This window comes from Harpia harpyja, chromosome 22 (assembly GCF_026419915.1).
Source record: "Harpia harpyja isolate bHarHar1 chromosome 22, bHarHar1 primary haplotype, whole genome shotgun sequence".
Taxonomy (NCBI): domain Eukaryota; kingdom Metazoa; phylum Chordata; class Aves; order Accipitriformes; family Accipitridae; genus Harpia; species Harpia harpyja.
This window is the reverse complement of record NC_068961.1, coordinates 10,800,226-10,814,669: the sequence shown is the minus strand read 5'-3', so window position 1 is coordinate 10,814,669 and position 14,444 is coordinate 10,800,226. Positions and strand designations below refer to the sequence as shown.

The 14,444-nt window shown below is 44.1% G+C and overlaps 1 protein-coding gene across 3 annotated transcripts in view; it reads right to left on the bottom strand.

The window, feature by feature from the left end:
- OCA2 (OCA2 melanosomal transmembrane protein) overlaps positions 1 to 14,444 on the bottom strand; it is a 293,670-nt gene that overhangs the window by 260,807 nt on the left and 18,419 nt on the right. For all 3 annotated transcript variants that reach the window (XM_052774012.1, XM_052774014.1, XM_052774013.1), the window contains exon 2: positions 5,064 to 5,353. In XM_052774012.1, the coding sequence (XP_052629972.1) occupies positions 5,064 to 5,332 (269 nt within the window). In that variant the 5' untranslated portion in view covers positions 5,333 to 5,353. The remainder of the gene's footprint in view (positions 1 to 5,063; positions 5,354 to 14,444) is intronic.

Genomic DNA, 14,444 nt, shown 5'->3' with positions numbered 1-14,444 from the left:
AATGTTGTCTTTCTGTTATACTTCCTACCATTCAAGCTAAAGGTTTGCTAGAGCTGTGTATTGCTTCTTTTGAGTTTTTCAGGTTTTGAATGGTATTTTGTGATGTAGTAGGGGCAACAGCAGGGAGCTGCAATCTGAGCTAAGAGAGTCTCAGCAGTCCCATGCCCCTACACAGTTTGCTCATGACAAGCTGTGTTGCGGCCACATGCCTCCATGTTAGCAACAAATGCTTGGGAGAGTATATTCAAAACCAAATGAACCAAATTAAATCAATTAGTAAAGTCATGACTTTAAAACTTCTTTAATATTTGTTCACTGCAGTGTCATAGAATAAATAGCATTTAAAGATCGTCACAGGGAATCAAAACTCAGAAACATTCACTACAGATAAGAAATGGAAAGAAAGACAAAAGTGTCACCATTCAGGCAGCAAGCACGATCACCAGAAGCCACACGAGAATGATGAATGTGACGGTTTGCTGTGAAGCCATCTATCTGTCCTGGACTCTTCTCTACTGTTTGTGTGATTGACATGAAATATCAGAATCCTTCCTACACAAACATGCAATTATGATGTGAAAATGACCGCTTTCCCTGTTTCACTGTTGAACAGAAGATGATCCCATTTTATTCTAATAGCCAAAGATCAAAATTAGTCTTAGGACACACAAAAAATGTGTTTTGAATGTTTTTAAGGTTTTTTTCCTCAGTCTTTTTCCCCTGTCTGAAGAAGCTTTTAAATTGTCACATAAATTTTACTTATTTAGACAGTAACCATGTCTTCTTGACATCTAATTCTAAGTCTCATAAATGTCCTTTAAAAGTAGCAATACATCAACATAATTAAAAAATAAAAGTTGAGATTTATAATCCCTCCCTGCTAAAGGCATAACTTCAATTTCATATTGACTTTTCACTATACAATAGCTTATCCTCTCCCAGCTTCTCCAGCTAACAGGAAATACAATTGCAATCTTTCCATTGTATTGCTGCAAACTGAGAATTCAATAGGCATTTTTAACTCACTGACCTTCTCATTGCAAACCAATCTCCTTACTGATCGTGGGACCACAGATTCAGGGCAAAGAAAGAGTTGGATTTGGTTGATTGTTTTTACTTTTTCTTACGTAAGTGAGCATTACGTAAGTGAAACTGAGGGACAGGAGAAATGCTGAAAGAAATAGTTTTGCTTGATGAAACACGAATTCAAGCAGATTCAAAAAAAAATAAAAGAGATTATTTTTTGTTATCCCAGAGATTAATCTTCTTAATGAGGCACAAAGATTAAAGAAAAAAATTTCCAAGGACTATCATATTAAATGACCAGCAAATTCCAGGGCCAAATTCATCCAAATATAACTTCAGTGGAATAACGCTAGAGTTTGCTTTCATCACCTTGCTTTCACAGTCTAATTTCTCATTAAAAGTTCATGACATAATGAATGCACATCTTTTCTTTTTTTTCTAAGAAGATAATGTTATTATCTGACCACCTAAAGGAGGTACAACCAGCAATTACATCAAAGAAAGAAAGGCACCGAAAGGCACCAAAAGGCAATATGAAATGAATGACACAGGGTCTTGTTACTCTATTACTCCCCTCTTCCACCACTTTCCACCACTTTTCTATTTCAATGAATGCCCTTCTTTTTTCAGTAACATAGTTTTAAATAGCAGCACAAAGTAATTGGTTACATGCAATTAATAATTACTATTCATCTCATTTCTGTAGATGGCCTTTAAGGCTCACTAACTCCTAAGCCGAAAACAGCTGACTTCACCCTCTTCCTGTGGATCACAAAGGAGGATTTCGGATTTGACTGATATAAAGCCATGCCATTAGGCTTCTCCCATGAAAGTAGCACTGACAATGATGAGACCAAGGCAAGCAAGGGGCCTTTTTTGTGGCCACGTCACATACGTGCAGAGACATGATGGAGGGAAGTAGCCTGTGCTTTTGGAGATGTCAGGGCTGACCTGAAGAGCATTGCACATGCTGCCACAGAGCAGTGTGAAATCTTACTGCAAGGTAAGGGGCTCAGGAAGGTGGCTTGGACTAATGTCTATCGACTGCAAAAGCCACTTTCATGTAACTGTAATGAAAAAGAGCCTGGTCAATCCGTTGTTTAAAGGCTGAGCAGAATGAGATAAGTGCAAAATCAAAAACCAGACTGCACTACCATTTTCCAGTACTTTAAAACCTGTATTTCTGATAGACCAAACTACACCACAGTTCAGTGTAAATGTACACCGAGGCCAGGTGCATTCCCATTGAACACCACTGGAGCTCATCCATAGTCCACTTCAGAGAGGCATGCCTGCATTTCCCACAGCGAGCAGGACTGAAGGAAATATGTCACTCACAAGAAGGCGGACAGGCTTATTTCAGGGGGAAGGATGCTCTGGAAAGACAAAGTCAGCGGAGTGACCGCTGTGGATGGTCCAGACTTCTTCACACAGAGCCCAGGGAGCCTAAGGCAATGCAGTAAAAGCTGGAGTCAGAAGGTACTGTTCTTCAGTATGCAAAGTAAATGAGAAGGCATTTTGACAGGCAGGCAGCCCAAGACAATATGCACACTGACCACAAAATACCTGCAGGATTGTGCTGCAGACAAATGGAAATGTTCAGTCCAGAATAGGGTGGACATCTGTGTCCCCAGGAAAAGGGTCCCGCTTAACTCAAGAACACCTTCTTAAAGGTAATTTTAGCGACCAAGATAAATCTCCTGTTCAGTTAAAGAGATTCTTTGGAAAGTCTTGTCTCAGCGTACATTTGAACAATTTAGAGAACATGGGAATCTTATCCCTGAAAGATAATTCACCAATTTAAGTTAAGTAGATGCATTAAAACAAACCATGCAGGCATGCCAATTTAGTGAACCTCTTTATGGAAAAAAAAAAGGATTTGGTCTCCTCTTTTTTTAATCATTAGTAGTTTTCTTTGCAAGCAAAAGAACAATTTACATTAAAAGCTAGTTCTCATTCTAATGAAACTAATCAAACAACTCGTGAGCCTGCAAAGGTTTATCCATGCTTTTATCTGCATTCTGTTGAGTAGTCCCAATGATTTGAGGGTAATTACTCATACTAGAGGGGTCACACAGATTACATCGGTATTTAAACTGCACCTAATGTACGTTGGCTAAAATACATACTAAGAAGAGCCAGATAAGATTCATCTCCATGCAAAAAAAAAATCAATATTGGAGGAGCAAGCGAGGTAAAGATCAAGGAGAAATTTCAGGAGATCCTTTCCTGAGCCCTAATATATTGCTATAGAAGATCAAATATACATTTGTCTGTAAGGGAGCGTGGGGATGGCTCTTTAATTGTACATCTATTCCTAAATTATGCACCGTGACTACAGCTTACTCAACAGGAAAACAATGTTATCAAAAGACCTGGAGCTACTGCCTATGCTTGCAGGAAGGTGGGCTCCTCCATGATTTAGTATTTTTCATCTCTGGCACCTGTGACCATCATTTCCAAATTGTGGTTCATAGGTTCACAGTAAGTTGTGTATCACTGGTACAAAAATTCGTATCACCCACTGGAAAATAACAGGAAGTAATTTAGCTAGAAGGGTGAGAGCTGGTCTATAAGAACATAATCATGGGGTTTTGCTCCTGTACAAGGATAGTTAACAAGACAGTAAATAGCAGTGGTAAACACACCTGTAGCAAGATATATATGTGAATTTGCGAAAGAAAAATGTTGTCTCCAGATACACCCAGTCCTTCCCTTCCCCTGCCTTCCTCCCATCCTCACATATGCATTGTACTTACCATGCTCTTTCAAAACATTAACTCACCCCCACCACATGCTGAACTGAAGAACTTTTACGAGAGATTTGATTCTGTCAGTAAAACTCTTAGTCAACACAACAAATCCTCAAATACTCCAAAAATCATTTCTAAAGGATTTATACAGCTTTTGTGGTCAAGCTGTCAATCTGATTATTCTTTTAATATTTGGAAAGCATAGCTATAATGATTTCCAATTCTCACTCTGACTGAAATACTTTCAGATGCACATAAAACCTTGACTCAGTTTGCTGTAAACTTATAGGACACACTTACACTCTAGGTAAGTAAGGGGCACAGCAAAGCTCATCCAGCTAGCCTGGCTCCCCCTTACCCAGATCAAGGATCTTACCAAAATGCCCCAAACCTCCTTTCCTCCCAGTATAAGCAGATTTCCTTCTAACTAACTGAGCTGCAGGGGCACAGGACAGCCCTCAGCCCTGCTCAGCAACACAGGGATGTGACCAGCATGCCCAGAACTACGGGGAGCCCCCAGGACTGCACCTCCCACCTGACGGGAACAGCTGTGGAGAACCACGTGAAGAGGAGGGAGGGAAGGAGAGAGAGAAATAAAAAGAAAATTCTGTTCTTTGGATGAAAAGTCTAGCTGACTACAGCTAAGACCCGGGATTCTGCTCTGCCTTTTCTGGTTTAAAAAGCCACCTGCAATATTTCGGGGTCTATAAAATATTTCTGAACACTTATAAATAGAATTGCTGATGTTGTATCTGTTGCAACAGGAAAGACTAGCACCCCTGCCCGCAAACCTGCACCTTTCCTGATGCAGGAGAGGATACCCAAGGAGCACACACTCCTTATACACTTGATATGTGGTGTGTCAGCTGTCACAGTTGTGTTATTAGTGCCATTTTAATGTTCGCAGTCTCAGCCATAGTGATGCAGCTTATGGCTTCATGATGCATTTCTCTGAAAGAGGTGGGGGGTGGGACGTGAAAACTGCTTTATCTCTGTGTGTTTTGTGACACCAAGTAGGGAAGAAAAGCCATGTGTCTGGTCTTAAAAACACAGTAAAACTGGCCCATGGCTGCTATTAAAGCTGAGATTAGTTCAGAAATCCAGTGATCCACACCCTCCCCCCCATGGCAATTAAGACTGTCCTGATGTCCCATTAAGCTTCCTGTTCTCTATGTGGGTGGGAGAAAAAAATATTCATGTAATGAACATATGTATCTGCTCTTCAAGGAAATAAAAATTAATTTGGATTAGGAGAAAAAATATTCTGTTTGTCCTTATTCTTACCTTCCCTGCATGGGGACAGGACTGAAATCTTTCCCCAGAGCAATGCAGCCATCCTCCCCTATTGCTGGTTTTTCACACAGGGTCTGTGGCTTTCCGAGATTCGCTACCATGCCATGATACTCTTTTAATAGCTGCAGCTCATTGCAACTTCTGGTCACGGGTTTGGCTGCCACCTTTGGAGATAAACTGGTTTGATGTAGAGATGTCTGATTCAGCTCCATCTCTTGTTGTCTAGAAATTGTACTGTCATCTTTGTTATCCAAGTACATCTGTCCCTGGGGGGTGTTCTCCTAAAGAAAGTGAAAACAAATATATTAGGACTAAATTGAATTGACTCAATGTTTGCTTCAGTATAAGCATGTTAAAAATGCCAAGCAGAAGAAATTTTGTGCACCTTTGGATATTTCTCTTGTTCGTTTATTTCCACCAGGAATAATTCCAGTGTTTTAAACATCTTTGCAACTTCAAAATTAGCTATTATAAGAAGCATTGCAATACATAAAGAGATAGGTCGTTTTCTTTCTCCATGTCTACATGATTTTCTCCCACAAACTTCCCAGCAACTTGCACTGGCTTATCCCACAGAATAAGCCAAAATCATCTCTGCAGCAGAGGCACAGGAGCCACTGGTGTGGAACATCTTCCCGGCTTATAACAGCACTGCTTCACCACCATGACACCGATTTTCTCTGGCAGCCCTGCCGAAGCCACCGCTCTCCTCCCAGCCCTCGGGCTCCCTTGGAAAGCCCTGTCATGCTGAAGCTCTGCCACAGCTGATGGCCCCTCGTTAAGCAGAGCAGGTACTCAAGTTTTATGAAGACAACGTGCCATTTCAGCAGTTGCCAGAGGCATTTATGAAATGTGAATCAAACCTTGATGAAAATTAGGTTCTATTATATGATTATTAACGGTGATTATAATAAAACTTAGTGCATAATAGTCAAAAAGCTTTTATGCTCTTATCATTAAAATTCATCATGAAAAGTTATAAAAAACACTTCAGAATCCCACAAAGTGCACAAATCAGACACAAAGACTGAGTTAAAGATCAGCCTGTCTTAGATGCATGCTGTGGAGTCTAATCACGGGAATATTTCAGTGTAAAGTGCCAAAGCCACCGCAGAGGACAGCAACAGCTCGGGAAACAGGCCCGTCAGCCTCCGATATCCCTGCGGCGGGGGAGAGCAGCCTTGTCGGAGCACACACCTGCTCCTCCCTGCAGAGATCTCAGCACAGGACACGCAGGTAGACCTGCAGAGCTATGGGCAAAAATAGCACAGTAATAGGGAATAGGCTCTGCTTTGGTCCCAGTAGGAGAAATCACTAGAAACAGAAATAACAAAAAGCTAACGATGATTTTGTGCAGCTTTGAGCTCTCATGGCCTTGCAGGCTAGAAGGAAATGGAGGGTCCTGAGGAAAAAGACTGGACACACAAGTCACCACAAATGCAGATCTTGGCTCCAAGCAAAGGCGCGCTTGCTAGCCAAATCTAAATCAGAATTTCCCCAGGTGGCATTTCCTTCCCCAGTCCTGCATTTCTTTTTCTTTCTATTCCCAGTGCCCTTAGTTCTCATATCCTAATCTTCTTCACCTGTCCTTACAAGCAGATTGACAAACTTGACTCTTCCCATCATTACGCAATAGCTGGAGTACTGCATCCAGTACTTGTCCCCACAATTCAAAAAAGATGCAGACAGACTGGAGGGAGTCTAAAGGAGGGCCACAAAAGTAATCGAAGGGCTGAAGAATCTGCCCTATGAGAAAAGACTGAAGGAGTTAGGTCTTTTTTCCCTGGGGAAGAGCAGGCTCAGGGGGACCTCACTGCAGTATTCTAGTACCTAAAGGGTGGCTACAAAGAGAGCAGGCTCTTTCTTCACAAGGAGCCACACGGAGAAGACAAGGGGCAATGGGTACAAGTTGCACCAGGATAGGTTTCATCTCGATATAAGACAGAAATTTTTTATAGTGAGAATCACTGGAACTACCTCCCCAGGGACATGGTAGAGGTCCCATCGCTGGAGGTTTTCAAGACACAACTGGACAGGGTGCCAGATAATCTCACCTAGGCTCCCTTTCCCACAAAAGGTTGCACCAGATCATCTTTTGAGGTCCCTTCCAACCTGGGCTGTTCTATGAGTCTATGATTAGCAGCCTGGAAAACATCAACCTAAATAAGCCTTTGCTTACTTGTTCTTTCTTGGTTTTCTTGAAAGGAAGAAAAAAGAAAGGGAAGGTAGAGAGATTGTGGTGAATTACTGAAAGAAAGAAGGTGGCAGCTATTGGCTTCACAGGGCTCCCATTTTTAGACATGGCTGGCATACATCAAAAAACACTGAAGACACTTCAGTTTTCAATGGATAATACCTCTCCCCTAGATATTTCCATAGAGGGACAAGCCCTTTCATCACCTGGTGTAAGGAGCACAAGCATGGCTGATGTAACACCAAACACACTGTCATTGAGCTGGTCCAGGGCTTCTCCACGGCCTCAAAAGCACTGAATTTTGGTGATCCAAGGCAAAATCCTGAGTGAAAGTCCTGGAAAGCCAGGCTTGCCACTCCTGCACTGTGGGATCTGAGGCTGGAGGTGTTGGGAGGGCCAACGCACACGACACAGGGCCCACCACTGCCCCACCAACATCTTCTTGTCACCTCTGGTAGCCTGCTGCCCTACCAAGCAGCCAGGTTTGCCTGTTCTAAAATCCCAAACTGCCTTCCTTCCTAATAAATAACTTTGAAATGCATATTTCCAACTCCAAATGGAACAGCTAATTGCTCTTGTCTTCAATCTCACTTTATATGTTTACATACTGGTTTTATTAAGACACTCTGTAAATCATAATTGAGATATCTGCCCATTTATTCCATTTTTCATGACATTTGGTTTGCCTGAGTGCCTGCTGTGAAAATACACAGATTTTTAAATGATGTCAGGCTGTGGAAACATGAACAGTAAACCTACAGCAACTCAGGCTGTACTAGTTTTTAAAACACGAGAACCTGAATACAATCTCTAAAATTGATCCTGTCTCACCCCGAAAGTGGGAAATTTTTATTTTGAGGTGAGTAAGGACTAAATTAGTCAGGCTTTCATATGTACACAACATTACCATGAAAGACATTTATTTTCAGAATTAACATCATTGAAAAAATAAAAGGATGCCAAGGACAAGAAGCTTGAGAGAAAATATGATGCCTGGATACAAAACCATAAACCACATTATTGCACATACACAAAAGCTTTGCAAAAAAATAAAATAATACAGCATCATTTTGCCACAAGAGACAAGTTTGATTGTGATTACCTACGTAGCTAAAACATTGCTAAGGCAACTATCACCATGGTATCTAAGCTTCTAAGACATCGGTGCATTTACCATTCAAGAAATTCTCAAATGATCACATTTCTCTGTAGTTACAGAACTTTTCTTCACTTTTATTCCTTTTTCTGATCTTGCAATGCCTTCATCAGGAATGGGACATAGGTGAGATGTTATCATGTGAAGGTGAGGAGAGATTTTAGCCAAGGGAAGTTCATTTTGGGTTCATCTCTCTGGAGCCATGTACCAGCAAGGTTTTTTTAGCTGATTTTAGAATTTTAGAAATTGATCCAGCAACCACTCATCTGGAGTTTGACTATAAAAGGACTAATACAGTATTTAAGACATGTTTCTTATCCCTTTTCATCCCTTTCATCCCAGTACAAGCAGTTGAACATCCACTTTTAAAGTACTAGTACAGAATCCTTTTTTTTTCAACTTTTCAGGTGCTAATAAGATCAACAGGGTACGTTATTTTATTTAAGAGGCTTTGCATAGCCTGCGTTTTGGTTGCTAAACAAAATGCTGGAGGCAAATGATGTAGCTGGTAATACATCATCATTTAAAACTTTATTCTCCTGGGTATCAATAAGCACAGCATAGCATTTTTGCAATCAAAAAATGAAGCAGAATTTAATCTCAGGGGCCATGAGACTACAAAATATTACAACTGCTCCAGGTAATGCCCAGAAATAGCATGTTTCCTGTCTTGCACATCTTATTATCCATCAAAGCCTTTCTCCCACCAAGACTGGAAAAAAACATTACCTCTGCACTAAGTCACCTTCCCATTATCAGGCAGAAAGCCAAATTCTAAAAAATAACTAGCTGAAGAGGGAGGGTGAGGTGCTGCTGAGGGGAGTGTGCCCGCATGCCTACCTTCCTTACCCAGAGGAAGGAGAACATGGCTTTTGAAGCAACACTCATGCTCAGCCCCCAAAGCTTGCATCTGCCTGGGAGCCTCTCTCCCAAGGAAATTTCAAGCCAAATCTTACTTGCCTGTGAAGTGTCTTTATAGCATCTGAGGCTAAATACACCTGTGTCCTGCTCTGACTGCTCTGTCAGTGTGCCCCTGTGCAGAGGCCACACATACAAGCTGCTGCGAGGAACCTCCCGCAGCCTCACACTGACAGAGTATGCCAAGGCAGATGTGCCACCGAGGCACCTTTCTATATATGCACCTCCCTCCAGATACACATCTCCCAACATCTTCCCCACAAGTGAGACAGGTGATGTTGTACTGGCCTTCTGTGGCAAAGACACTTTAAAATGGTCTCGGCAGCAGTGATGAGAGCCATTATCCTTAGCCTGTGGCCCAGAGAAACAAAGCAGAGCTTCAGCACTGCATCTCAGAAATCCTCCCACCGCAGGCTTGTCCTTGCATGGCCATTGCCACACGTATCCCTGACCCTGCCGTCCTGCGGACAGTGGGGAACCATTCCCAGGACTGGTATATGAAAATTCAGCTGAAAAACCTATCCTAGAGCTGCAATCTAAAAACAAGACAACACACACACTCCCACACTACCACTGCCAAAACACACTTATTTATGTTTATTTATTTTGAGTAAAGGAAGGGTACTGCAGTGTCTAATGCTGTCATGTACAAGCAAGAATTCTCAGTATTTGTTAATTGTTGTGTTTTGTCTTATAAATAGAGAGTGTTTCTAGCTGTAGGAAGGACGTAAGACTGGTTCGGGCATACAGGGTGTAACAAGTCACTTGGACATCCAGGATTTCACAGTATGTTCCAGTGCAGCTGTTTTCCACAAAACCCCTGCCTATCCTACATATGGGATCCCCATTATCCCATAGGGTAGTGTTAGGGATTGCACAGAATACCGCTGCGCAGAGCAGCCCTCCCTTGCATGACCAAGTGGGAAGACAACAGAGCATGGTGTGCAGAGTGGGGCTGCAGGGCAGGCCACAGCACGTCGACACTACTGACCCATGTTTTTGGGGTCACTTTCTCTTGCCACCCATCAGTGGCAAGAGGAATAATGTGGCTAAACCTTTATCATTATGCACCAACCATACAAATAAGACCACCTGAGGCTCTTGTCTAAGATAATTAAGACTCACTACTTACATTCCCCATGAATTCTTGGCCCAGGGCTGAAGGGAGGGCTACGTGGCAGGTAGAAGCAGGGTGATGGGCTATAAGAAGCTTTGTCTCCATTGGTCTGCCCAAGAAGAAATTGTTCCCATGAGAGCTGTTCCCAGGTGGTGGCTCCCAGACACAACAAACCATTAAAGCCCAGATACCTTATATTCTCTCTCATCAGGTTGTAAAGTGTTTAAAATACCACAATTACAAACTGGCAGAACTTCATAGCTTCCAGCAAGTTGCTGCATTTCCTTAGTCAAGAGGAGGGTGTCTGCCTGACAGCAATGTGCTTTCCTAATCCATGTACTGCATGGCCAGATCTGCTGAGGTGGGGCAGCACAGAGCTGTTTACCATGGCCTCACATTTTATGTTGTCAATCTGGGATGGGCACTCATGTATCCAGGAAAGTGAGGAAGGGCTCCAGCTACAGTACCTGGCAGGAATTTAGCAGAAGCACCTAAACCTCAGGGCAAGACAGTCTCTGCTGCCCCTTCGGTGGCTTCCTGCAGCTAGGATGCAGCCTGTGCTGGAGCGCAGCTCTTACAGACTTCCCAGCTCAGCAAGAGCTCTGACACCTTGCTGTTCAGACCCTGCTGCTTAGACCTTCCTGCCCTGATCCTGCTGCTCCGACCTTACAGGTGTGTTAAGGCAGCAGCCCCCGGTGCTCACACAAGTCCTTGACTTTGTTAGTGCCTGGGCTGCTTGTCTTCCCCACTGCTCACAGAGCTGATGAGAATCCAGCACCACAGCTTCACCTGAGGACTCTGAGCTTAAAAGGACACAGGAAAAACCTTGCTGTGCTTAGGGTCAACACCTGGCCTCTGCAAATGGTGAAGTCCCCAGTCTCTTCTAGGCTCAGCTGATGCCGCTTCAATCCAGCAGCTGCTGAGCCCGGAGACATGGCCTTGCCTCCTGGGAACCAGTGTTCACTAGACAGCCGCAGAGCTCGGGGAGGAAAGGGAGTGGAAGCCTTGCAGGACAGAGGTCCCTCCCTGCAGTGAGATGGTGGCTGCGCTAGAAAGTCCTTGGTGGGGAAAGGAATGGGCAAATTGGGCTGAAGAGTCAGAATGGGTAAGTGGGGCATCTGCACCAGGGGAGTGGTGAGGGAAGCTGTGAGGAGTTTGGGCATGGCTGGTGACAGGGTGCATGGAGGAAGTTCAGGGGATGGTCATGATGCTGATGATGAAGGTCATGATGGAGAGGGCTGCCCAGGGGACAAGCTTACTGTACAGATGTGATTCAAACAGCTTAAGAGGGGAGACCATTTGCAGGCCACAAGACAAAAGAAAAGTAATGTTGTGGAGAAACCACTTGCAGGCCAGCAGACAAAAGAAAAAAAACCACAAACCTTTGTGTTATTTTCCTTTTTAAAGAGCAGCCCCACAGCCGGTTGCATCACTGCAACTCTCTGGGCAGCAAATCACAGCACGGGAGCAAAAGCAAGGAGCCCAGGTGGGACCTCCTTGCAGAAAGAAGTATCGTCTAACTGCATCCCAAGAAAGCACAAAACCGTCAGGCTGCACTAAGTAAAGCTGCTGAGAAGTGAGTATGGCAAGTAAACATGACAGAGCAGATGCAAGAGAGAGAGAAAATAGTGTCGACACAATGTGGCGATGCTTTTAAAAACCATCCTGCCAGCAAAAGGTGGAAGGAAGAGCCTGTCTTTCCTGGGTCGCCTCTCACCGCCCGCACCCCGCAGGCATCCCGCATAGGCGGGCACAGGCTGACCCCTGCTGGCAGCCTCACCGCCGGCCACTAACGGGGTTTCCCCGGGAAAAAACCCAAACCAACCCGCTTAGAGAGTCCCATTTTTAAAGCCAGGTGTCAGAGGAGAGTCCGCCAGCCCGGGAGCAAGCGCGTACAGTGTGCGGTACGGGGGGCTGGGGAGCTGCCCGGAGGAGGACCTGGCCATCACCGTGTCCCCCCCGGCAGGTCCTGCTGCCGCATTCACCTACTTGTACGTGAATAAAACATCCGTAATTAATCAGCAGAAACTGTTTCTGCATACGTGGGAATGGTCAGATAGGGCAGGTCAGATAGGGCAGTCCTTCGTGCGCAGTTGCGCTAGGAAGTGGTTTGTGTGTATCTTGAGGTAATCGATAGCAGTGGGTCATGCACAGGCTACCGTGGTCGGGCAGGCTGGATTTTTATGAATTTGCCAGAAAAAAAAGTTTAGGGAGTTCAACTGAAGGTGGCATTGACACAGAGACACTCGTCATCATTCAGGCAGTAAGTGATCATCCAGTTCGAAGATTCGTTTCCCCATGTAAGCATTACCCTATGCAAAAGATCCCCATAAATTAGGACTTTTTTTAAAGAAAACACTCTGTCCCTGAATGTCGATGTGCCAATGCCCTGCTCCGGCTCAGTGTTCAGTCTAAAGAGTTGGTTTGGGGAGCCTTTTAGAAGGCGCCTTTGCTGAAGGAAGAATGTAAGTGAAGAGCTATCAGCTTGGTCATTAGGAGCAGAGCACTGCAGGCATAACGACAATCAAAGAAGCCAGCTACCAAAAAAAAAACAAATCCAGCTGAAACAGCCATTTCCTTTTTCCTTTCTTATTGCATCTGTCAAAGAGGTCAATACAAAGCCCATTCAAATGAACAGACAGACTTTTAAAGTGTCTAACTGGATACAGATAACTAAGTTGCAATACATTGTAAGGTTAGCCTCCCCCTTACCACCACCGTTACATCCTGGGTCCCTGTAGAGCCCATGGAGGGAGACAGGCACTGACCACCAGGCCCCCATCCCGCTCATGCTGCAGTGGACCCCTGAGACAGGATCAAGGCACCATGCTTTAGAAGTGCCTCTACCTCTCCCTGAGTACCAAGGGACCTGGGACTGAGGGAGATGCATGTTGCAAAGACAACTCAGCTGCAGTGAGCTAATTTCCAGCAAATGCCACTAGCTTAACATCAGGGACTGGAGTCACTGGGAACATGAAGCCTGCAGCACCAAGTAATGCTGTACAGTTATGGAGACCAGTTCTGGGGATTGGTCATTTGAAGACTTAATGCTGTCACATCACTGAACCAGTGCATACACTGAACTAGATTTGTTGCTGGTAAGCTGAGCAAGTAAAGGGGAGTGGAGAGTGAACGCCAATGTTAACACAACAAGCCACTGAACAAGGTATTCAGCCAACGCTATTCAAGTGTGATAGTTGTGTCATCGGTGCACAGGGCCTGTGAGGTACCCTCATTGGAACCAAAATCGTGCCCACATCTTGGACAAACAGGAGAGAAAAGCAGCTAAGTACTAAGCAGCTAAATACTATCTAAGTTTATGAGCCCAGAGATTCATGGGGCTGTGCTAGAACTAGGCTGTCTTAGAAGGAAAATGGTGTAAATTTGAAATAGACTATTTTGGCTTTAGGTCTTACTTTGGGAAAAAAATAAAAAGACCCTAGAAGACATTTGCAAAATACAACTGGAGACCATTCAGCGTGTGCAGCTTGCTCTGCTTAAAAGATGCTGAGAAACCAGGCAGGTCTGAAAGGAAAAACAGTCTCCTTCCTGTCGTGACCCAAGTGTAAACCCAGAGAGGGGTTTTCTTCTCTCATTAAGCTGTGAGAGTTGCTTTTTATGTCATAAAGTTATTGTTTCTGCATTCTCTTAAAAATGAGATCAACAGGGAGTGCTATGTCTCAAGAAAGCTAAATAGCCTGCTGAGATGCCCAAGGCCTTTCATGGCACCTCTGTGCAGGAACGTGAAATGATTCACACCGATGAGTAAAACTCCAGCTCTATAGCCTTGCTAGAGGACTTTTGAGAGCTTGGTACTTCTCTTCTGCACTTTCATAACCTATTGTTACATGGTCATGGGAAGACAATGAGATTTCTCATTCTCAGATCACGTTGAAGAGCTTCTGTGGGTAAATGCTGAGGTCTCGAGGTAGAGACAGGCAAGAAACACCCAGCCCTGCAGCCCCTGAGAGGGTCTTAGGTCTCCCC